At 34.2% G+C, this 24775-nt stretch overlaps 1 protein-coding gene across 3 annotated transcripts in view; it reads left to right on the top strand.

Moving 5' to 3' along the window:
- Positions 1-24775, top strand: part of LOC123707383 (dipeptidyl aminopeptidase-like protein 6) — a 145214-nt gene that overhangs the window by 110685 nt on the left and 9754 nt on the right. For all 3 annotated transcript variants that reach the window (XM_045657394.1, XM_045657393.1, XM_045657395.1), the window contains exons 6-9: positions 5043-5272; positions 19211-19353; positions 20755-20897; positions 24336-24459. In XM_045657394.1, the coding sequence (XP_045513350.1) occupies positions 5043-5272; positions 19211-19353; positions 20755-20897; positions 24336-24459 (640 nt within the window). The remainder of the gene's footprint in view (positions 1-5042; positions 5273-19210; positions 19354-20754; positions 20898-24335; positions 24460-24775) is intronic.

Below are 24775 nucleotides of genomic sequence, written 5' to 3'. Positions count from 1 at the left end.
CAAATTTTTATTAAACACAAAAAAAAAATTTGAAATTCGATGAAATGAAAAAGCGACAGTAAAAAGAGACAGACAAATAAATTCAAAAAAAATTACCTGGGAGAAAATGAGATAGAATGCATTACATAGAGTGTAAACTTTGCCCCCAAACCTACCTTACCAGGTAAGGTATGAGGTAATGATAAGTGATAGATAGAGTGTCCTCAATGGCAGAAGGCCGCGAGTTTGTTGCCGGCCTTTTAAGAATTGGTACGCTCTTTTCTTGAAGGACCCTGAGGCCAATGAACCAATTCATGTTAAAACCTTTCAATTATTCGTATTAATTGTATTAATAATCTAATCCAAAATCTGGTGAAACACGAACGTGCTGGCATTTACGTGCCTGCAGCTAATTTATTGAAAATTCGTTTACTTTGCGGTTTACATAATGGAAAGCTACGTCACATTGATTTATAATCTTTAAGCGCTCAATGAACTCAGAGACTGCTATATGTAAACTGCGTTATGTAAAGTAGGTATGACTATTAAATAGATTGCCAGCTGTTGAAAGGTATAGATATTCTTGTAATAATGTAGCGGTTCGAATCGTCGACGACCAATCACTTTCCGTGCGGCTTGATCCCTTGGCGTTGCGTAGAGATGTTGGGTCCCTCTGCATCTTCTACCGCATTTACCATGGGGAGTGTTCAGAAGAGTTGTTCGGTCTAATACCCGCAGCTGAGTTTCATTATCGGACGTCAAGGCAAAATACAAAATACCATCCGTATCACCTCGACGTCCGTCGTTCCACAACTGAGCGTTTTCTAAGGCAGTTTTTGCCGCGCACCACCACTATGTGGAACCAGCTGCCCACTGAAGTATTTCCGAACCAATTCGACTTAGGGTCCTTCAAGAAAAGAGCGTACCAATTCTTGAAAGGCCGGCAACGCACTTGCGAGCCTTCTGGCAATGTGAGTGTCCATGGGCGGCGGTATCGCTTCACATTAGGTGAGCTTCCTGCCCGTTTGCCTGCTATTACATAAAAATAAAAAAATAAAAAAAGTCGATACAGTATTAAATTTATGAAAACTTTATGAAAAATTATATTTTTTTCGTAAATTTCTTACACACTATGAAGATTTATTTATTAAAGTCTTCCGCATATATATTGCTATATCTATGTTACAAACTAAAATACGTGACAATTAGGTCACTTTTGTGATATTTATTTTTGTATCAATGTTACAAAAATATATAATTTGAAATAATAAAAACGTTGTATACACTTCGAATTTTAGAAGAATAAAATTACCAGTAGAACAGAAGATAAGCTTTTTTTCAATCGATCACACCACTACCGACTATATCAAGGTCTGGATAAGTAGTGTTTATTCTCTTATATTCGCGAATCATTTGAATGAGATGCCTAAACTCCCACGTCGGGTTTGCAGATGTAATTTGGAGAATTCTTTTTTTTTTATCCATGAATAAGGATTCCATGTTCTGTAAGACAGGGTTACTGTTTTACTGCTACAGATTAATGTTTTATTGATGTGATATTTATAATAGATGGGCCATAGAAAACGGGTGAGAATGTAACCGCCTCACCAAGGCACGTTTCGAACGATGGTGATTGGTCAGCACCTCCTCGATGTCCGTTGTTCCACAACTGAGCGTTTTTAAGTTTATTCACGCATCCCAGCCAACCGTGTGGACCAACTGCCTACTGAAGTATTTCCTTTAGTGTCTGGCTTAAAGGCCAGCTATGCACTCGCGAGCCCTTTGGCAATGAGACTGTCCATGGACGGCTGTATCACTTAACATCAGATGAGCCTCCTGCCAGTTTGCCCCATGCTCTATGTGAGACACGTTCGTCACTTTTCATTTTTCACAAATCTTTTCTTACCTAGTTTATCCACTGGGCCACAAAATAAATAAAAAAAAACTAGACCTCACAAAGATCGCACATGACACGGTTTGAACGATTGTGATTGTCAACATCTCACGAGACCAATTACAATCAAATACATACTTTCATTTTACATTTGGCATTTTACATTCTCACTCAGTTCTCTATATTATTCAAGACAGAAGGCTGCACTCACACACAAAAACCTTCTGTTAGTTTACCAACAAGACCTAAAGAATACCTCTTTCCATATTTAATGTACAAATTCTCTACTCATAACGATACAACAAATATAGGTACATTTTCAATACAAGTCTCGAGGGTCGTTAATCATCGCTTAAAGATTATACGTAGATGTGCAGCTTACATCTGCTACGTTATGGTTGTCTTCAAGGAATTTATGAATTTTAAATTTCCTATGTAAACAGGATTTTTTTAAATGCTTTCGTTTGAAAATACTGGAACGGATAGGCTTGAATAGTGAAAATTGCTAGGTAGGTAAATACTGAAGTTGAAACTTTGCTTTATAATATGAAAATATCCGTAATAAGTGTCTTATAAATAATTTTGGCCAAGACCAAGTTTGCACAGTCAAGCAAACGATGCTCACAATTTTTTTTAATGGAATTCCGCTGTTGGCCTTTAAGGCCTTTATAGCTCAGGTCGGGCTGTTTTGGCGAGCATAGCTCGGCCTGAATTGCGGATATTCTAGTCGCGGGAAAACCCCCAATTCAGGCCGTCTCCTGCGAGACTCGGACCTTGGCTTGGGCCGTTGTGTGGTAGTCAATTGTCTGAAGGGGAAGGATGGAAGGTCACTGGAGTCAGCGAAGTAATGGCTGTTTTTTACCTTAATCTGATTTTGACTATTATTTTGATTTTAAGCAAAACATTTCTTAAGCTATGTAGCATAATAGTGTTTAGAGCAACCACTTCTGGATTAATTTGTGTATTGGGTAAATTAATATTTTAAATTAATTGTTGGACTGCTGTAGTGGATATTACAAATGTACAAAATTCATGAGGTCTACATTATTTTTTTACATTAGTTTAGTTCAGTTCACATACAACACGTGATTCCACCTGCATCACGTTGTTTTTCACAACTGAGCTGTAAAAACGCAACAGCGTCCTACCAATGTTTTGTACTAGTATCTAGCGTTAACAAACAAAAAATCTAATTGTAAATATAATCTATCTCGAATTCACATAACACATAAAAAATTACGATTGTAATTTCAAACACATCAACTACATATACATATGGATTGTGGAAGTAAACACGTGAAAAACCTTATCTCCTTATAATATTATAACATTTCTGTAAATGTTTTGTGCCAGCCCTAACGTTCGGAAATAATGTCGCCGCAGTACTGCACTGTGTATTTTAAGTAAGCATACCTTATCTTTGATACGCCGAGGTCGTATTTCTTTCAAGGCAGTGTAGGAGTTCATTTCACTCCATTTGTTATAAAATGCCTATTTCGAAATTTTCAACTGTTACAATTTAAAAATGTAATGCTCTGTTCAGTTGTTTTACTTTACGATTTATTTGAATCCGTTTGCCGATTTTATGGGAATTACACATTGATTAGAAAACTATTTAGCGATAAAATGAAAAAAATAAGTTTACTATTAGCTAATACTACACTTTGATAGAAATTAATTATAAAGCCCTGTATACGTATATCATGTGAGAGGCTCGAAGGACCAATATACTTGCCAGTCAATGGACTGTGAAATGTGTGGTTAAATTTATAGGTATTAAATGTCAGGAGATTGTATGTATATGTAGTGTATGTATGAGCAAGCAGCACTATATATGAGAGGGTGTGAGGGAACCTAACAACCCTACGGATCCCAAAGCCCTACAGAGGTATCCTAACACATAAAACTATGTTAGCGCAATGTCTTCTTCTTCCTATTCTCGATTATAATGACTCGTGCACCTCTGATATGAATGAAGAGCTACTTGAAAAGACCGAACGCCTGCAGAATTTCTGCATACATTTCATATTTGGCCTACGGAAATATGACCATGTATCTAAATTCCGCAAGCAGCTGGGGTGGATATTCGACTCAGACGTGACGCTCATCTTCTTCAACTTCTATACTTAATTCTTTTCAATCCCAAAACCCGTTCTTATCTCAAAAATCACTTCAAATTCTTAGGTCTTTAACTATATGTTATGCTCTTCCAATAGATGTTTATTGGAAATTCCATCCATTAAGTTTTGGAATAGGCTGCCCTACTGAATACGATTGTACCTCTCTATCATCGTTTAAAACACTTCTCAACCATAGCCTATCTTGATCAATCGTGACTTGTGTAATTATCTTTTGTATTGCATCGCTATTCGCTATTCATGAATAAGATTAGCCCTTTAGTTTTTAGTTTGTATGTATTTTTTTGTATTACTTTAGATTACTTAAGAATTTAGCTTCTTGCAGTCGTCGTTTTTCTCTTTTTAGTTTTTCTCTTACTAGGTTTGCCTCAAAGAGATCGCTTATTAGCGACAAGGCCGCCCGTTGCATCCCTTGTAATTTTTATGTATCGCGTTATTTGTGTTTCTTTTATTTCTATAGTAACGAATTATAAATAAATAGTGAATGTATAAGTACGGGATATCTGCACCAAGAGGCCTAAGGACGCAATCAAACGGTTCATAGTGGTGGGATTATCTCAAAGCTAACGGGCAGAGTCACCACTTAATTAAGGACTTGAAGCCGTGTCAGCAGGTCGTCTTGGATTATCTAAGACATCCACCGTACTCCCCAGACCTTGCTCCAACAGATTACCTTTTATTTCGAAATTTGGATAAGTCTTTTAAAGTCTACTTTTTGGTCCTACCATAGAAAACTCCAATTTCATATATAACGACCTAACATATTAACAATAAGATACACGCGCTTTGTAGTACAAATTTTAATTACAATTTATAGTATTAACTTCTCGCCAATTGATGGCGTAAATACGGTAAATTTTTAGACTTTAAATCACATCATGAAACTGTTTCGGTGGCACTCCACATGGCAGCCACTATTGCTGAAGAGCAACCGAACCCTGATTAAAAATAAATAATAAAATAAATTTTAGTTTAAATGCGTTACAGAATTTTATTTTAAATTCACAAATTATATAATGTTTTGTTCACAGAGAATCGTATCCTCTAACACCTCTGCCAGACGAAGTTGGTGGCGGTGTGATCACCGAGGGTCCCCTTCTCATCCTCGCAATGTGGACCCCAAAGGGTCACGGCCTGATTACGGTCAAGGACTACGATATATATTATAGACCTGCCCCGCGGTCCTCAACTGGGTACAGGGTGACAGAAACCGGTATTCCGGGGACCATACATAATGGGGTGCCAGACTGGCTGTATGAAGGTAAGAAATTAAATAGTGGCTTATGCACACACTCTCTTAAACACACACATGAACATATACACGTATATTTTGTTTATAGTTCACAATTATTTGTCGAGGTTGTTAATTTAAACTTAGTTTTTACTATTCAATATAATTAATTAATGAATTTTAGTCTTAAGAAAAACACTTTTTGAACGGATTAAAACTATGTATTTTTATTAAAAACTTATAATTATTTACATAATTTTAATTTTTAATTTACAAATTTTTTTCCGACGTTTCGCGTGCTTTCCAGCGTGCGTGGTCAATGGAATTTTAGTTTTCTAGTTATATATTTTATATCATTATTATCATTACATATTATAATATCTAATAAAAGGGATTCAGAATTGTTTTTAATTTAAATTCCTACATGTTGTTGTCTTCAATACAAAACTTATCACTTAAATTAGCACTAGTACTCGTATTGCTAGTAACAAATGTCTTCCAGAAAACTTATACGGAGACTATGCAGGAACTGTCGAACAGCAAATGTTAATTGCATTACAAGCTGATTGAATAAAAAAAATCATTAACCTTGAATAATAAAATTTCAAAAACATATAAAAAATCCCATTATATTTTTGTAAATAAAAATAACTTTTCGAAAACGTTAAGAAGAATTAAATGTTCAAGCTTTGTAGAAATTGTGTGAAGCGATCATTCGGGATCACGCCATTCTTTTCTTTAGGGCGTTGTAAATGAGAGACTCAACCTGGCCTTATCTTAATGACAACACTTTCCGCTGCAATGGCATTTCATATAGAGAGCGTTTCTGTTAAAACTTCCATCAAAGTATGTGGATATAATCAGAAAATGAAATCAAATTAAAACTATTGCCATAAAAAAATGGGCTATAGATACTTTGATGTTTCCTGTCTAACCGAACTCCAAAACTGAGCGTTTTTAAGGCAGTTTTTGCCGTGTGGATGTGGAACCATCACCTACTGAAGTATTTCCGAACCAATTCGACTTATGGTCCTTCAAGGAAATAGCGTACCAATTCTCAAAAGCCCGGCAATGCACTCGGGAGCCTTCTGGCATTGAGTATCCATGGGTGGTAGCGAGCCTTTTGGCATTCAGAGTGTCCATCACTTACGATGAGGTGAGCCAAGATGCCCTGTTCTATAAAAAAAATGTCTAAGCGCCGGTCAATAATAATTCAATTTAAAATGGTATTGCGTATAAACTAAAAAGACAAGCCAAGGTTCACGTGACTCAAGCCTATTAGCGGGGACATGTGAATAAAATCACTGAGAGTTATGAATGAAAAAACCGGCATAATATATTCAGAATGGCACAATTGTAAGTGTTGTTGACAGAGACAACAGAACATAATAATGAAGTTTATTTGCCACAATATTGCATTTTACGGGTTTAAATACTGCATTTTGCCTAAAGAGAACTAAACCTTTTGAGTAAATAAACCTAGTGTAGTGAATACAAATATTTCGGACACACGAACATAGTGTCAAAACATTATAGAACACTAAGACTGTTAATGAACCTTAGTTTAAGATATTCACTGGTATTGCAGAAAATTAAATCAACACATTAATCAGCCATAATTATTGTATAGGCTAGATTGTAATTCATTTAAAAAAAACATACTGCAGGTATTGATCACCTTTGTGAAATGCTGGTACTATATTAAGACTATAGAAGTCCTGTGGTAACACATCACCAGTCTTCCATCGCGGACAGCAAATATACAAAGATATGAAAGAAATTAAAAAAATATTTTTATTATGGAATATAAGATACAGGTATCAATTATTCCACGTCATTAAATTTGTGTCGCAGAGGTCCCCACTCATCGACGAAGAAGACAGCGGATGTAGGTCGAGAGAAAACTCTTTTAAAATAGCAAATCATCATACAAAATGACAAACAACACTTATTGTAAAACAAATGTCGCAAATTTATTAAAAGTAGCCTGTCTAATACTAGGCCCTTTTATCAGCTAGATAATCTTGTCTTTTATTAACATAACTTTTACACATTTAAAGAAAACACTTTTTTAACGGATTGAAGCTATGTATTATTATATATATATATCCGACGTTTCACGTGCTTTACAACGTGCGTGGTCACGGTGACTGAAGACAAAAAGAAATTATCTAACACCTTTAAATTAAGTAAAATAATTATAAGTTTATAATAATATTATATAGCATCAATCCTTTAAAAAAGTGTTTGCTTTAAACTAGATAATCGTTAACGTTATAGTAAGTTTACACAGCTTTTCTTTTATACAATTATGAAATTTGTTAACAGGCAGAAATAAAAGAGCCTTTGGGATTTCATTAAAGAAAAGTTTCCCTTTTCCCAAAATATAATAACTTTAGATAGTCTAGTACTCAGAAATTTTAGCCTGCGTTCTTTCCGAGTATGAACATGATACGTATGTTATATTCTAAAACTACTGAGGACTACCTACTATGACTAAACTAAAGTAACAAACAAAATGAAACTAAATCATGAGTGGTTGTGGGTGTGTGATATGTGTAAGGGTGTGTGAAATAATTTAATTTAAAGTCTACAAATACGATAACAAATTTTCTGTTGCATTGTAATCTGTCTTGTAGTTAAGGTGATTTTCGAAAGAGCTTGTTGAATATTCAGTTTTATTGATTAAAAATCTGAAACCTTTCTTCGACATCATTCACCTGCTAAAAGGCTCGTCTGAAAGGTCCTTACTTCTGCTCATTTTTCACGTTTTTTTACTTATAAAATATTGTCGAGGAACCTAAGAATTATTACCACAATCTTCTATGATTACAATGTTAACCATTGCAGGTATTAAAATATACAATATTTTTTAAAACTTTAATTTGTAATTTAGACAGTTCCCAGGTTTCTGAAAAGAGTATAGAGGAGCCGTTCAAGTGTTACGTAAGCACTATAAGGGGATTTGATTTTCTGTTTTGGTGATTACGTCAACAGTAATTATTTACTTTTTTACGCATATTACCCACATATTATCTATGTTTGAAAACGAACGAACGATTCCTACAAAAACTATTACCATTATGTACAATTATTTTTGAGAGCATTGTTTACTTTTGCTGATAAGAGAAGGGGGAGGGGGGGATACATTTTAGTAAATCTGCTTACGTAATACTTAAACGGCCCCTAGAGGTTAAACGGTTATACGTATAGTTTGTTGTTGTATTTAATTTATTTTAGCTGTAGGTTTACGTAATAAATAATCTCCACCCAATAAATCCGCCCATACTTCAAGGGTAAATACTAAACGATTAATACAATTGAATGAGTTACGCAAGCGAAGCCACGAGCCAAAAACTACTCTAAATCACTGCAAGTAATATTGACCTTACCTCCGACCTAGATTGGGTCTTTGTACTGAGATGAATCGTTTGACACCTCATACATCAAGCACCCTCTATGTTGCTGGCAAACAAACAAGTACAGTCAACAGCACAAGTGGGTAATAATTAAAATCCAACTATTAGCCATTGCCGAATTATTTTAAAAACTTTATAAACTTAAAAATAAGTTTTATTAAAATGAGGTAAAATTGCCGAAAAAATTAACTAATGTAAACATGTCAACAAGTGTTTTGTGACGAACAACAACTGTGACGAAGGAACCGACCAAACGGTGGTTCATGTACTTGTTGTCGACTTTTGAAAGAGCCTGGTGTGACCTGGAGCTCGAGCATGTCTCGAGACTGGCATGAAGATATCCCGGGATGGGCTATCCGATTTGTTGCTTGAGCACACATCGCAGCTGGAAAAATTCTGCTGATAGATTGTCAAATAGCAATGTCTAAGATAAAGAACACGAGAGGTGACGCCGGCCAGCGAGCTCCGACTCGCCTATAAATATCATAAGGATATTTTTTTTATTTATAAAAATTTTTTTAAATATGTGCTTTGTCAGGAACAAGGGGCAAACGGGCAGAAGATTCATCTTATGTAAAGTCATACCACCCATGGAGACTCAATGCCTAAAAGCTCACCGACCTATTACGAATTGGTACGGAAATACTTCAGTGGATATCTAGTTCCACATAGGTGTGCGCGGCAAAAACTGCCTTAAGAAACGGTCAGTTGTGGAACGATGGACGTCGAATTGATACGTGTGGAATTTTATATTCTGCCTGGAAGTCTAATGATTAAATTTAGCTGCAGGTATCTGAACAACTCTAAACACTCTCCATAGTAAAAAAGTTAGGTTATGCTTAACAGTTGCATTTTTGCATTTTTATTGCCGACTGTACGATCGTGAAGTAGGCCGTTATTTCCTTGGAGAAATAAACTTAAACATTCTGGTCTGAAATCTTAACTAATTTATTATTAGCTTCAACTAATATTGTTACTCTTTCGTACTTCGATTATTCAGTGATGCTCTGTTTCAGCTCTAGATACGTTATGGCCAATCTTATGTATAATATAACAAATATTGCTTAACATCATTTAAACTTAAAAAAAAAACATTATAACCTAAAAACTTTTTGTTTATCGTATACGAATTGATCAAGTATAATTTTATAAAGATTGTATATTCGATTCCTTTCACAAGCAAGTTCTATTCAAGAAAAATCACGTAATAAGATAAAAAGATTTACATTAGCTAAATGAAAGGAAATATCTTGTTTGTTCACGTTCAATCTTTCAAATGGAGCGCGGCTTTTTATTATTGTAATGGACTGTGATCCACAGACTAATGTAATAAAAAACACATCAGAAGTGTCTGATAAGATTATATAATGATAATTAAGTCTGACTCTCAAATGTCAAAAATAACATATTCGCTTGAGCGTTGAACGTTGTTTTAGAATCTCATGTATTGTTAATAAATCTAAGCTAATTCTTAAATAATTTCTTTAAATAAAAAAAATTATCTACATTTGTTTTATATAGATTTTTATAATGAACTTACCGTATAAGTAAGCAAGTATAGACAATTAGGTGTTCTGTGCAGTATTTCCGAACCACTTACGACTTAGGGTCCTTCAAGAAAAGATCGAATCAATTCATAAAAGGCCGGCAACGCACTTGCGAGCCTTCTGGCAATGTGAGTGTCCATGGACGGTATCATTTAACATCAGTTGAGTCTCCTACCCGTATACCTCCTATAACATACTCGTAATAACTTTAATAGTATAGTTATCGATATTAATAAAATACTAGTTATAAGTTTTAAAGAAACTCAAAGTACTCGACTCCGCCAATTAGATTTAAAGATTTAAATGAAAATAATATTCATGCAGATATAAAAGGCGATTGAAAAAATTAGTCATGCGTTTCAGGAATTGCATTGAGAGCAAATTAAAACGTTCATAGTTGGAATGTCTGACCTTTGCTGCTGGATATTTTTAGATTTGCTTTCTCTGATTGTTAGTGATATTTAAAATGTGTTGGTTGTATTTGTAATAACCATTATGTGTATCACTTAGAACCTTTCTTTATAGCGTGGACGAGTATTTGGACAATGAGTTTAACAACAATCTATATTTATATATATAAAAATGAATCCCTATTTGCCTTGGTCACGGCATTACGCGTGAACGGCTGGACCGATTTTGCTAATTCTTTTTTTGTTGTGTTTGTTATTGTTAGGAGAAAAATTAAGAAAATAGCGCAGAAAGTTTAAGAATACTTTTGTTACGATAGCTTTTTTTCAGTGCTTTTACATGTCAAACTTTTTTCATGTAACCTTATAGTGTTTGATATAACATTGACAGAATGCGTGCTGCAATTATCGTCAAAGAGGATGGAAGAAAAATGAATATCGTTTAAAATATATGCTTCGATCGGAGTTTATATTGATAAAATACATATAAAATAATTACAGTCGCTAATTGTTTGTGGCATTAAACTTGAAAGTTCATGTTTTTTATATGGCCAGTTATATGTAACTATTATATACATATACGCGTCAGAAAAACAAACAAAGAATGTTGTTTATTTAAGCATTAGAATAATAAACACTTTGTTACTGAAATATTATTGAGTTATTATACCAATTCAAAATTAATATTCATAGTTAAGACAGGACAACGTCTGTCAGGTCCGCTAGTTAATTATAGATAACTTTTTATTATTTCAACGTGGTGATGATCTTATTATATGACATTATGATAATTATTATGAAATTTGCGTGGCTATTTTTATATGGCTGATTGTTACAATTGTTCTATCTAAATTCTTGCAAATAAACGATTTGTTATTATTATTAGATTTATAGTGACTTACGGTCTGTTACGGTTTCTGTTTTCGTCTTATTTTTAATATAGATTTGCTATTACACAATGAATTATTAATTTAATTGTATTTTTTTAACTGTTGTGGCTGATTGATTGTTTTTTTACTTATGTTATTTGTAACTGTTAGTGTGTTATAATAAAAAATAAAAATAAGATAATATTCATCCAAAAAGGAATTACGCCCTAAGAATCGACTCCTGGGAGATACATTAAATATTTTAAAGAAAGAGTGTACCTACAAACCTCCCTCCCTCCTCCGACCTCCCTCAAAGGCCGGCACCACCCACTAATATTGGTGTGTATGGGCTGCGATAGCTTCCCTTTTTGGGCGTCCATTAACTGATAAGCCGCGGTTTCCTCACGATGTTTTCCTTCACGGTTTGAATGTTGAATGCGCACATAGAAAGAAAGTCCATTGGTGCACAGCTGGGAATCGCACCTAGGACCTCAGGGATGAGAGTCACACGCTGAAGTCACTAGGCCAACATTGCACCAACTTAAATGTTAAATGTTAGTTTTTATAAGGGTAGAATGAAAAATAAATGGCATGAGGCATGAATGCCCAAGAGGACCGCTTCTTTAAGCTATTACTTAAAATGAGACTCATGATATGAAATACAACAAAAAATACATTTCAATGGCAACAATGTTGGCAGACAACCCACGTTATAACCTAATGTTTTATATAGGTTTTTTGGCTTAAAGATATTTGCTATTCTTAACAATTATTCGTATGTAATACATATTTATTCAAATTACATACAAACGGCAGTTAATAACCTGACCTCAGTGTTAACAATGGTCTGGAACCTCCTTGGCAACCCTGCCACTTTTGGATTAATTGCGAACGTGTGTTATTGAAGAAAAAAATCTAAATGTTCACGCGTGATTCCGTGACCAAGGGAAATAGGGATTTATTTTTATATATATATAGATACTTTGATGTAATAACATCACCTCCTAAAAGCCTCAAACGAAGGCCTTTCGCTCAAGGGCGAATGCAATCATTGGAACAACGCTAGGGTATGGACGGGATCTCCATCATGAATTTGTAATTGACATACAAAATAGCTTTTGTTAGTTGGTACTATATGTAAATGCACAAAAAACAGCGGAGCAACAATCTTCCAGATGCTCAGATATCTGTAAATCTTTCATGATCATTTCTTTTTTATAGTACTAGTCTACGATTTGCCTCATGTGCCTGACACAACGCCAACTTTACTATGGAGAGTGTTCAGAGGAGTTGTTCGGATGCAGCTGACTTTCATCATTGGACGTCGAGGCAGAATCAAAATTCCACCCGCATCACCTCGACGTCCGCCGTTCCATAACTGAGCGTTTGTCAAGGCAGTTTTTGCCGCGCACCACCGCCATGTGGAACTAGCTGCCCGCTGAAGTATTTCCGAACCGATTCGACTTAGGGTCCTTCAAGAAAAGAGCGTACCAATTCTTAAAAGGCTGGCAACGCACTCGTGAGTCCTCTGGCATTGTCCATGGGCGGCGATATATAACATCAGGTGAGCCTTCTGCCAGTTTGTGCCCTGTTCTATAAAAAAAACGACTTAACCGTTTAAGACAGGACCCATCACCTCAGAAAATGGAAGTCGCATGCTAAAGAGACTTGGCCAACACTGCCCGATTTGTAGTAGTGTAGTTAAATTGTTTTTATACATACAAAAGTAATTATTAATTCATCCATTTGATATAGTAATAACTAATTTTCTCGTCACGTCGACATACAGATATAAATTATAACAGTTCATTAAATTCGGAATATTACAGAAACGTGACATACATCATTTGCCACACAATTAATCACAATAATAACTTAAACCATCGGAATTACTGCGTTACTCTGTATAATTGAAAATAATTATTGCATTGCTTTAATTTTTTTCCCACCAATTTTGTCAGACTTAGATATTCATACAAACAAGTGGACCGATATTTTCTTATGAATTTTTTATGCACGTCAATGTGTGTTGTTTAGTTAAGAAAACATTTTGGCCTGAATGTTCCATCCACCCTTATATAGGGTGACTCAGTAAGAGTGCACTTTTTAAAATTTGAATATATTTTTTTCATGCTAGTGGCAACTCTGAAATTTGACAGCTGTCAACTCTGTTTTCTGTTTCTGTCTGTTCTGGGTCAGTTAACTCAGGAGCTCAAACCAGCAGTGAATTATTCGCATTAAATCCAACGCGTCATCGCCACATCTCTGTGCAAAAGTCATGGAAATTTTCATGAAAAGCGTAATGGCCTGTCATTGAAGCCGTAGGGGTCATTGGCCGAATATTTTATTCCATACTTAATCGGAACATATCTTCTTTACAATACAATAAAAACATCAGAACTCTGTCATAAAATAATTGTTTTTATTTTAAAAAGTGCACTCTTACTGAGACCTTTATATCTATACCTTTCTCTGATATATAGAAGACAAATAGCATCACTCTATCTATATAGACATCGTCACTGGCGGGTTTAGTGGGCGTTATTTGGATAAAGTGCGAGCAGAAAAGACACGAATAATTATTGATTTGATTGATTCCTTTCCCACTACAAATAACACTATTAGCTGTAATTATAACAAGCAGCGGGTTCAGAGGACCGATGTTACTTTAAATCACAATCTACTCGACCACAAATCACAAAGTTTATGGGATTTGTGGGCCAATGTCTCATCACCACAATCCTCCAATGAATAGTCTGTGCTATCCTGCGTTGCCTGTACGCACTGTGAATAATCAAGATGGCGTCTCGACTCGGCATTTGCTCCGCTACTAACAGTAACATTCGTACTTTTGTACGTTAATTAATGATAAATATGAAACTACTAAATATTTATTATTTAGTAGTTAATTTAAATTATTATTAAAAGTTTCGATCTCGATTAAAGAGAAATCTCATTAACCAAAAATAAAGTTCAATTGCCACGATCAGAACTGTTGTTGACATAAATATAACGTTTTAGCATCTACAAAAATAATCAATATATATAAATCTTATAACATCGTAATATATAAAGGCTTTTTAAAAGTAATGAAACAATTTACAAAGTAAGGCAAATATATGACAAAAAAAAACAAAGATAAAAAGCATATTTTAATATATCTTTTGAAGTGCATGCAACAATAACGACACTTGATAAGTCTCAGTGACCGATTCGAAATGACTCTGGCAGATGTATAGAAGATGTATCACTATTTGTACAGGTTGTTTATAACTTAACACTTTATGTAATGTGTGCGAACATTCTCCTAAAATCTTATATTGCGTATCGTTCTCAAAACATTCATTAATTTATATGTGTTCACTTCGAAGCCACTTGAATCCGAAAATAATGAATATAATACGCGCAATTTCACCAATTTTTATTATGGAACATTGGCAAACTGGCAGGAGGCTCATCTGACGTTAAGTGATACCGCTATGGATACTCATGCCAGAGGCCTCGCCAGTGCGGCCTATTAAGAATTGGTACGCTCCTTTTCTAAAGCGCCCTAAGTGGAATTGGTTAGGAAATACTTCAGTGGGCAGCTGGTTCCACATAGGTAGGAACTGCTTTAAAAAGCGCTCAGTTATGGACGGCTGACATTGACGTATGGATTACTTTTCTGCCTGGACGTCCGATGATGACATTCGACCCCGCCGAAGTTCCGACTAACTAGTTTAATTTAAAGTTAAGCAGCATAAGGATTATGATGTTTGCTACGCCGTGTCAATTGTCTTTCTAGTATTTTAAATTATTCTTTCCTCGGTATATAAAACAAATGAATTTATTCCATGTGAAGAACAGCATTTCTTCGCTGTATGACTGTACTGATAGGCTGTGCGAGAGCGCGTAGATCGTTATTGGTGCCTGTGTATTCGTACCCAGACCAAAGCTAACCAGATACAGAAACAATTTTCCAAAAAGCTAATCTTGTATATTTCAGCATTATCTAAAAAGGGGTTCGAAATGTAATCTTCTATCTTAAAAACTAACTAAACTAATCAAAACAAAACATAAATATTATTATGATTCTTTTTAGTTAAATTGGAGTCGCTTTTAATACTTGAAATAGTTTCAAACGACCTGTATAACGAACCAGATGACGTCACAGGCGCGTGCACATCGTGACGTCAATCCACTGACCCGGATAATATGGTTAATGTTAATTCTTAAATAGACCGTCTAAATACGACCGCTTCGCAGACACTTGAATCATCAAAACGAAACATTCGGGCATTAAATACTTGGGGCGTGCTTTCATAATAATAAGGTCAAATTAGGAGACTTTTGTCATATTCTAATTAAATTATACTTCAAACAAACTGACTTATTAATACAATAAGACGTAACGTATGTAACTAGAGAAATGTGTGCAAAAATAATCTAATAAGGAACAAAGAATAAATTTACGAATCAAATAAATAATGTTACAAACAAAAACAGTCGCATTGTCGAAATTTTAACTCAATGGAGGAATTTTCCAATAGAAAATAAAACGGCTCCGCATTAAAGAAGTCCTTTGTTGCCAGGGAACAATGGGCTCATTTTGAATGGACAGGGTAAAAGTATCTTTTCGGTTCAACGGAGATTAATTATTAAATTGAATATATTGTGACGAAACCTACACTCTACGCTAACTTATACAATCCTAGTAGTTTGGCTTATGAACACACGCCTAACACATTGTTGGAGATGCTCCATGTGTTTTACGCGTGTTGTAAACAGTTTAAAAAAATGATATGGATTAAGTTTGTTATGGAAGAGCTGGGAACCCTGACAGGTATTCTTACTTACAAGAGTTCCCAAATCTAACAGATTAGAATGTTTGTAATAAAGATATTTTTCTTATATATATACATAATATATATTTCAGTGAATATGAGTGTCTCAATACCAATCACCGTGTAATCAAATTAATCCTGTAATAATAGTGCTACAGGACCTTTGTTTTTATACTTTTTCAGTAATTCATATTTTTATATATATACTTAATTAATATTTATATGTTCTTATTATTAGTATATATTGAAGTGAAACTCCTTTATCGGTGTTGGAATAAAATACCGTCACATTTTTGGATTACGCGTCACATTTTTCCGTTACGTGCCATTTTTTATCCCTACCACGGAAGCGAAGCCATTAATAACAATGATAGTAATAATTCTATTACAATTAATGAAATTCTGTAATAATCTTAGTCGTAATAAGGTAAAATTAAATAATTGTATTATTGTATTCATGTCTATGATAATAAAAGCCTTTTGTTAAACTTTATCTAATTTAACTTTATTTAACCAATTTCTGTAAAGTTGCATATAGTAGATCATTTTTTTTTAAATAAGGTCATATAGAAGTTTCACTTCTTACGTGTGTACACGCACACATTTATTTGTATCATAATAGAGTCAAATCTATTTAAATATTACTAAGTAATCACAAAAGCGATAGAAGGAAAAAATAATAATGAAGAGAGATTAAAAAATAAGTAGCAAAGCTACTTCTATCTAAGCTTGTTTTGATGAATAAAAGGAATATCTCTAGGATATACTAGAGAAGGAATTTTCTATGTGTTGTCCTAATGAAGTACTGTCTACACTATGGACATGTGTGTCTATGTCCCAGACATGTTAGGTTTTTTTTTCTCATAAATACATTTATGAATGTACGTTTCTTTGATTAAAAAAGCAAGCCAGTCCTGAAACATCACATCAGTGATCGATGTAAAAAGCTTGACCAGAGCCACAGAATGGAGGCAACAGAACTGCTAACTAGTACAACGCAACAGTCGAAAAATCCCCACGGACTAAGTTTATATGTACGATATCGATTTTTAACCAACAATGTTAATTTTCTAACTACTATTTCAAAAATCTGTCCAAAACAAAATTCGACGTATACAGCACATGCCACTGGCACAAACATGACAATGCCATTTTAAAACTGTACTAAATAAAATGTTATACAGTTTTGTAGAAGTTACATTTACCAATCTTAAGGAATAAAAATCTGGTGAATAATTCTTTCGAAAACGGTGCATTAGTTCCAGATACTTCACAACGAATTGACAGGTGAACATGGCAAGTCAGACAAAGTGTATGTAGAACGAGAACTAGGCACAATAACAAGAAAGCATGACCTGAATTTTAACAAAAACAGAATCTACAGATAACATCAAAAGTTAGTTGCAATCAGCCGTTTAATTTCGACATAAGGGTCACCTACATTCTACATTTAAAGGCTTCAGCTTGGTTCAACTACTCAACTGAAGTCATTAAAGGCGTCAGTTCCTGTAATGCAATCCGATAGACAACTTTGTGACATCGACTAGAGAGTCAAACGAAGTCGCTATAATAGTCAAATCAAATAAACCACAAGTATTAACGGCTTTAACTATTTTGACATTGGTGTTATTAAATTATAATGACAATGATAGCGAACACTAACAAAATTTCCTCCGACATATATATAGTTATAGTTGACTGTTATATATAATTACTACATTTATGAAAATATTAACATCAGTAAACTAACAGTCAAATTTTGGATTCGTAATACTATGTCAATGATTCATAAACACTGATCATATTGTTAATTTCATTATTTATTGGGTAACCATAGTTTTCAAATATCACTTCCAAATGTCTCGTTTATATAGTCACTATACAGAGGGACCTTAACAAAAAAAATCGAAACAAGAATATTTTTTATTTAGCTAAAGAAGTTATTTTATTGTATTGAACTTCTTGGGACGATAGAGGTTAAAATAGTTCTTTAAATCCACGGACAATTTATAAGAATCTCACTTAGTTCTTCATTTAAAAGTTTAATTGAAAACGTTTCTTTTGTATTCTGTGATGCGAATACAGATGATATTGCTGATTTAATTTCTTTACCAATTTAAATCTATTCTGAGTTAAAACACTTATAATGGATTGCCAAATATTTGCGTACCTTATTTATTTACTACTTTGCACAGCCATAACACAGTTTACGCAGCGATTTATGTATATCTTTTATTATGTGTGATCTTTATAGATCTTCGTGTGCTTTTAAAAAAGGTTCTTTAAGAAACTGGTGTTAATAGATTGAATTAGAAACAAAATACAGTCACATTATTGGTTTACGCTTCACATTCTTTCGTTACGTGCCATCTTTTTCTTGTCCCTATCACGGTTGATTCGAAAAGATTCGAAGCCATTAATAACAAAAATATCATAACGATAACAATGATAGTAATAATTCTATTACAATTAATGAAATTCTGTAATCCTAGTAGTAATAAGGTAAAATGAAATAATTGTATTATTTGTATTCATGTCTATGATAATAAAAGCATTTTGTTAAACTTTATCTAATTTAACTTTATTTAACCAATTTCTGTAAAGTTGCATATAGAAGATGATTTTTCGAAAAATAAGGTCATATAGAAGTTTCACTTCTTACGTGTGTACACTAGTACACGCACACATTCGTTACTTCGTCCTGAATTGTATTTTATTGAATTGAAATCAAAATGAAAAAAACTATTTATATGAGAGTTGACAGCCTCCATGGCTGTCATCATTATAAGGTAATAGTTTTGTTTAAGAACTAATTTATTTACTAGAAATAAGTTAGACTTCTAGGAAAATTTCAATAGTTGAAATAATAAATATCTCTAGTAATTTCTAATTTAAAATTTCAGAAGAAATCCTGAAATCCCGTCAAGCTCTTTGGATGTCAGCCGATGGTCACATGATGATGTACGCCACATTCAATGATACACTGGTCCACGAGCAGAAGTACCCCTGGTATGGAACCGCTTTGGACACAGATGACCCTTCAAAGGCAGGTTTTCATTTCTTCACCTGTTGTATATCAGTAACGACATACACATTTACGGCTTATTTATCGAGAGTAATAATAATATCTGACAACATTGTCATCCATTGAATTTTTTTATTAAAAATAACTTAATGATTTATTTTAGAAGCATGAACTTAGAGTCGCTCAAAATATACTACCTTTGGAGTAAAGCAATTTCGAGTTCTCTTAGAGCGGTTGAGGACTAGCATTTTTTACGCGCGTCTAGGCTGTAGTAGGCGTAGCGGTTTACGTGAAAGGCGCTCGACTCGTACGAGCGTTGACGCGCTTTTAAGCTCGTATAAGCAAATAAAAATGTTTCCTCGGCTCCACTACTGGTTTGACCGAACACGCCTAAATATGCCAGTTTACGCGCGTCCAGTTCTTTGCACGTATGCTGCAACGATCGTATACACGCAGAATAATACGCTAGAGACCTTACGATCCCTAAAGCTGATGTTATGATTGCATACCGCATTGGTAGTTACAGGTGATACGATACATGACATCATCTCAAACAAAATAAAATGCTCACTCAGTATTTAGAATATCCATAGCGCTAAATCTCCTGGATGTTTTTTTTTTATATTTCATACTTTCTGTATTTCATTATGTATTACTATACTACTATAATTAGGTATTACTTAGATAAATATATTCAATAAATTTTGTTGATTGTTTTCCTTTCGTAAATGTTTTAATCTTTTTTGTATTTTGTATAAATTTTTTGGCTATATCTTTAGTATAATTGTTTTTTGTGATATATAATATATGTTAACTTGATAACGAAATTCTATTTCCCACAATTTTACATTAAAGTATGTTAATTCATTGTCCTGTTTTGAAAGACAAATCGGCATCTTATGTGTGATTCCTGTATTCGTCTAATTAAAGTTATCTCAGTTTTGGTATTGCCGTTGTAAAACAAACAAACGTTTACGAGGGTAAAACACTTCCTCTTTCGGGAATTTTGTAAAGTTTTTGACATTCATAAGCATGAGCTAAGACAAATCTAAACCGAATAAACATATTTTGTTTTTTACAATACTGTATGTTTGTATGTACACTGCCTTACAATTTCAGTAGGGGAAATTCTGTAGATAATATACTCGGTAAATATCACATAGATTAATACATATTAGCATAGAAGCTGTATTGCTACGGCTAAAGGTCGACTCACTCAAATGGGTGGCCATGGGCTGTCTCGTAGTCCTCTATCTAATAAAGGAGACAAAATGTTTTGTAATGGGCCTGAACCTACCGGAACTATCGAAAGCTTGAATGTAACAAATAAATATAGCGGAATTAAAATTACTTACATTCTTCAGACATTTTAGAATCATTCTGGATTTGGATTTTATTAGTTAATAGCTTCTAATTCTACAGACTTACCCGGAGATCAGATCAGTGAGATACCCGAAGCCGGGAACGACAAACCCAACAGTGAAACTGACGGTTGCAGACATAGCAGATCCGAAGCATATCCGAACAAGGCATTTGACACCACCTAAAGTTATCACAGAAGAAGGGTAAGTTTCACCCGACAAGGAGTAATAATAACCTGTTTGGTTGGTCACGGTAAAATTATTTCTTTTAATTAGTTCCCAAATGCGCTTAATTGATTCAAAGTTGGTTCTGGGTTCAACGGGAATTCCTTCAATACGCAGTTGTCTGCACTTTTAGCGTAAGATTAAGGGTAAGTAATTACTTACAATTCTACTGGTGTTATATAAAAACTTATTGAATATGGACATTCGGGAGTAATAGTTTATTTATTTATTCATTTAGGAAACAAAACGTAGACAAGTCTTTACAATAAAAGTAGAAAAAACATAAAATGAGACATTGGATGTACAGACAAAAAGGTTAACGGATAAAAAATAAGATATAAAGCAAAACAAAACAAAACATGACAGCAGAATTTTATGTAAGTAGACAATACAATACAAAATTTATAAATCTTGAGAACGACAAACATACTAGTAGCTATAATAAAGAAGATACAAGGCCTAGGTCATTAATAGTTTTAAATGAAGCAATAGAAGAGTGCAAAAAACGTTCGATATTAGTAGCAGAAGTCAAAGTAGAACACATCCTGTTGGTTCTGGAAGTCGGAAGGTTCTGGTCAAGCGTAGAGATCTGGCAGGAACATTGAATGTTATCAGTTCGAGAAGATCTGAACAAGTTAATTCATATACGCATATTTTTCTTATAATGACACAATCTATCAAACTACGCCTAGTACTCAAAGAAAGCAAATTATATTTTTTTTAAAGTTCGTTGAATTTAGCCCTACCACCGTTCATGCGACAATTTAAAATACGCAAAAATTTCTTTTGTACAGCCTCCAGTTGTTTGTTCATGTACGCATATTTTTCTTATAGTGACACAACTAAGTTGGAAGTTGGAACTAAGTCTAGACTGATATTTACCGTGAGAGCTTCACAGGGTATAACTTGTGTTTAAGTCTTGCTTCTAATTAGGTATTACACTGTCTAGATACTGCGGGATCTCTTCATTCGAAGCGGTTTGAAAATTACTCAATTCCAGAGTGGTTTGTAAAACTTTATTTTGAAACATCAATTAGAACTTATTAACAGCTCACTGAATGCCTTTATTCGTAATGCCTTTGTAGCGAAAGTTGTAATATAAAGATAAAAACAAATGCTGTCGACGTCAGGAGCGGTTTATGTAAACTAATACATGAATATATATTTGTCTACCCTGAGGTCAGTCTACCCACATGGTTTAAGCTTGCAAACGTTGATCATATGAAATCGTTTGTTTGCATATGTATACATTTTAAATGGCAGCCTTTCAGAAGCAATGCAGCGGATTATTGCAAGAACACTGCCGCGATGTGCTCCCTGCTAGATAACAGACGAGGCTCTAGCTCACACCTGATCTGGCAACGGATTAGTATAGGCTACAGCGGCCTTGGAAAGAAATATTCCCTTAAATGTCTGGGGAGAAGGCAACGGAAAAGTACTGCTTAATATTTTCCCCTAGTATTAATTAGTAGTAATAATGAAATTAAAGTAACAAATTGTTATTCGGGAATTTATTAAATATTCATTCAACTTGATGTGGTAATCTTCGGCTGACCACGATGGCTGAAAACCACGAAATTACGAGTTATGAAAACAATTCATTCTTGTTTTTATCGCTCAAATAAGTTAAAGTTAAAGGTCATTTACTTGTGTACCAACTGTATTGACTTCTCAAACTTGAACATATAAATCGCAGCATACAAAGCTACACGTGTGTTAAAAATAGATGGAACGAAAGGAATATATAATTAAGATGATTAATTTACGTAGCAGATGTCTTAATAGAAATAAATAAACTTAAGTGGAAATTGTCGGCACACAAAAAAGTGGAGCAAGAAAGTACGAAACAGATGCCCAAGGTACAATAGGTACAAGGTACAACAAAGGAAGACAATTTATAAGGCGGATAGACCAGATTAAGGAAACAGCAAGTGGTATATGGAAGAAAGTGGCACAGTGCAAACAGGATTGGCGGGATTTGGAGGAGGCCTTTGCCAAAAATGGGCACACAGATATCTAAAAGTCATTAAAGTATTATTTTTAAAATAACTTAAACAAGTAAAATAATACATACGTATGTAATTATTTTAGACTTTATTAATTTTATGGCTAAATCGTTAATGAAATAGGTTCTGAAAGTGGGTTTCAATTTGCGCGTTTTACTATGTAATTGTATTTGTGTTTAATGCAGAAAAGTTCGATGTACAAATTTATAAGAATTATTACTAAAAAATCATCATTGGGCCGTGTGATTGAAGTGTATAGGCGCTGATTTATCATTAATGTTGGCGCCTGGTTAGTACCAGTAACCCCAGAGCTGGTGCTTTCCCCGTTTAACGAATAAGTATTGCAATACAGTAAAGAATGCTGCCTTTTCACTGCCACTGGTACCATGTTTTTAATTTTTTTTTTCAATTATTATTAGTATGTAGGTTAAGAATATTGTATTGTGTGTTGGAAATAAATATTAATTTTATAGTTGCGTGGTATTTAGTCACGAATTACAGTCATCAATCTACATCTGACACTAGCAGATTATCTAAAATTACGCACGCACAGAAAGTATAAATGTATGAGTCCATTCGCACACCGGTATATCAATGTAGAAGTATATTTAACAAAAGGCAAAAAGATGAAAATCAATTCTGCCATTTCCACATGACAAGCTATGATAAATATACTCTCGATTTACCTTAAATAGCTTCGTCGAGGGTTCAGCCTTGGAAAAGGCGCGCTCCATAGATTTCCCTACATTATACAAGGGATAACAGAAAAATCTTTTTTGTTTAGTAGTGTTCTTTGTTTACTGATACTGGGTATTGACACGTGGTTCTCGGATCGAAATATATGTTTTTTTTTTAAATTATTTATTATAAAAACTAATTACCAATGCTAGGGGAATCAAATCCACGTTACGTCTATTAATTAATGTATATATCATTGGTTACTATTAAGTTTTCAATCTGTTCGACGTTCTGGTGGACAGAAAAACTGTTGTAAACTTCTTTTTCCTGATTGATACAATAAAATAAAAAAAAATCACCGCATTAATTAATTAATGGATATGTTTCATCATTTTGTAATTTTGGTGGTTCGTTTGGTATACCTAACAAAGGAGCATTGTTGGCCTAGTTGACTGGAGATCGTAGGTTCGATCCCCAGCCGTACACCAATGAATTACTGTCTATGTGCGCATTTTACATTTGCTCGAAATGTGAAGGAAAACATCCAGAGAAAACTGGCTTGCTAGTCAGCATATGTCAGGTACTGGACGTTCATCATACATGCCTATTAAATTGACAAATGATCATCAATCAGATGCCGAAATCAGAGGCCCAGATGGATGGCCCTTACAATGGTTGTAGCGCCACTGAATGTTTTTAACAAAACAAACGATTTAGCTAAATTTTATTACAGTGACTACTACATCACAAGTACTCAATGGGTGTCACTCACTGAAGTGTGCGTCGTGTGGCTAACAAGGGTTCAGAACTTATCAATTGTGTCTGTCTGTAAGAGTCCCATGTGGTACTGTCAGGAGGTAAGACCCTTTAGCTTCTCAGTTTGTAAATATTAAATACTACACTATATAAAAAACTAGGTATGTCAATATTCTCCTTCTTCAATTCCTCTATTACCTCGACTAACATACTAAACAACAAACTACAGTCAACTGTAAGTGTCCTTTAAAAAAAACGGTGAAATGAATCCAAGAGAGAATCAGACTAATTACGTAGCGTAAAGATCATCTTCTACCGCATTTGCAATAGTGAGTGTTCAGAGCAGTTGCTCGGACCTGTAGCTGAGTTTCTACATCAGACGACGAGGCATACGAAATTCCACCCGTATTACCTCGA

This window comes from Pieris brassicae, chromosome 3 (assembly GCF_905147105.1).
Source record: "Pieris brassicae chromosome 3, ilPieBrab1.1, whole genome shotgun sequence".
NCBI lineage: Eukaryota > Metazoa > Arthropoda > Insecta > Lepidoptera > Pieridae > Pieris > Pieris brassicae.
Note: the sequence above shows the minus strand (reverse complement) of the source record. Positions and strands in the feature narration are given on the sequence as shown.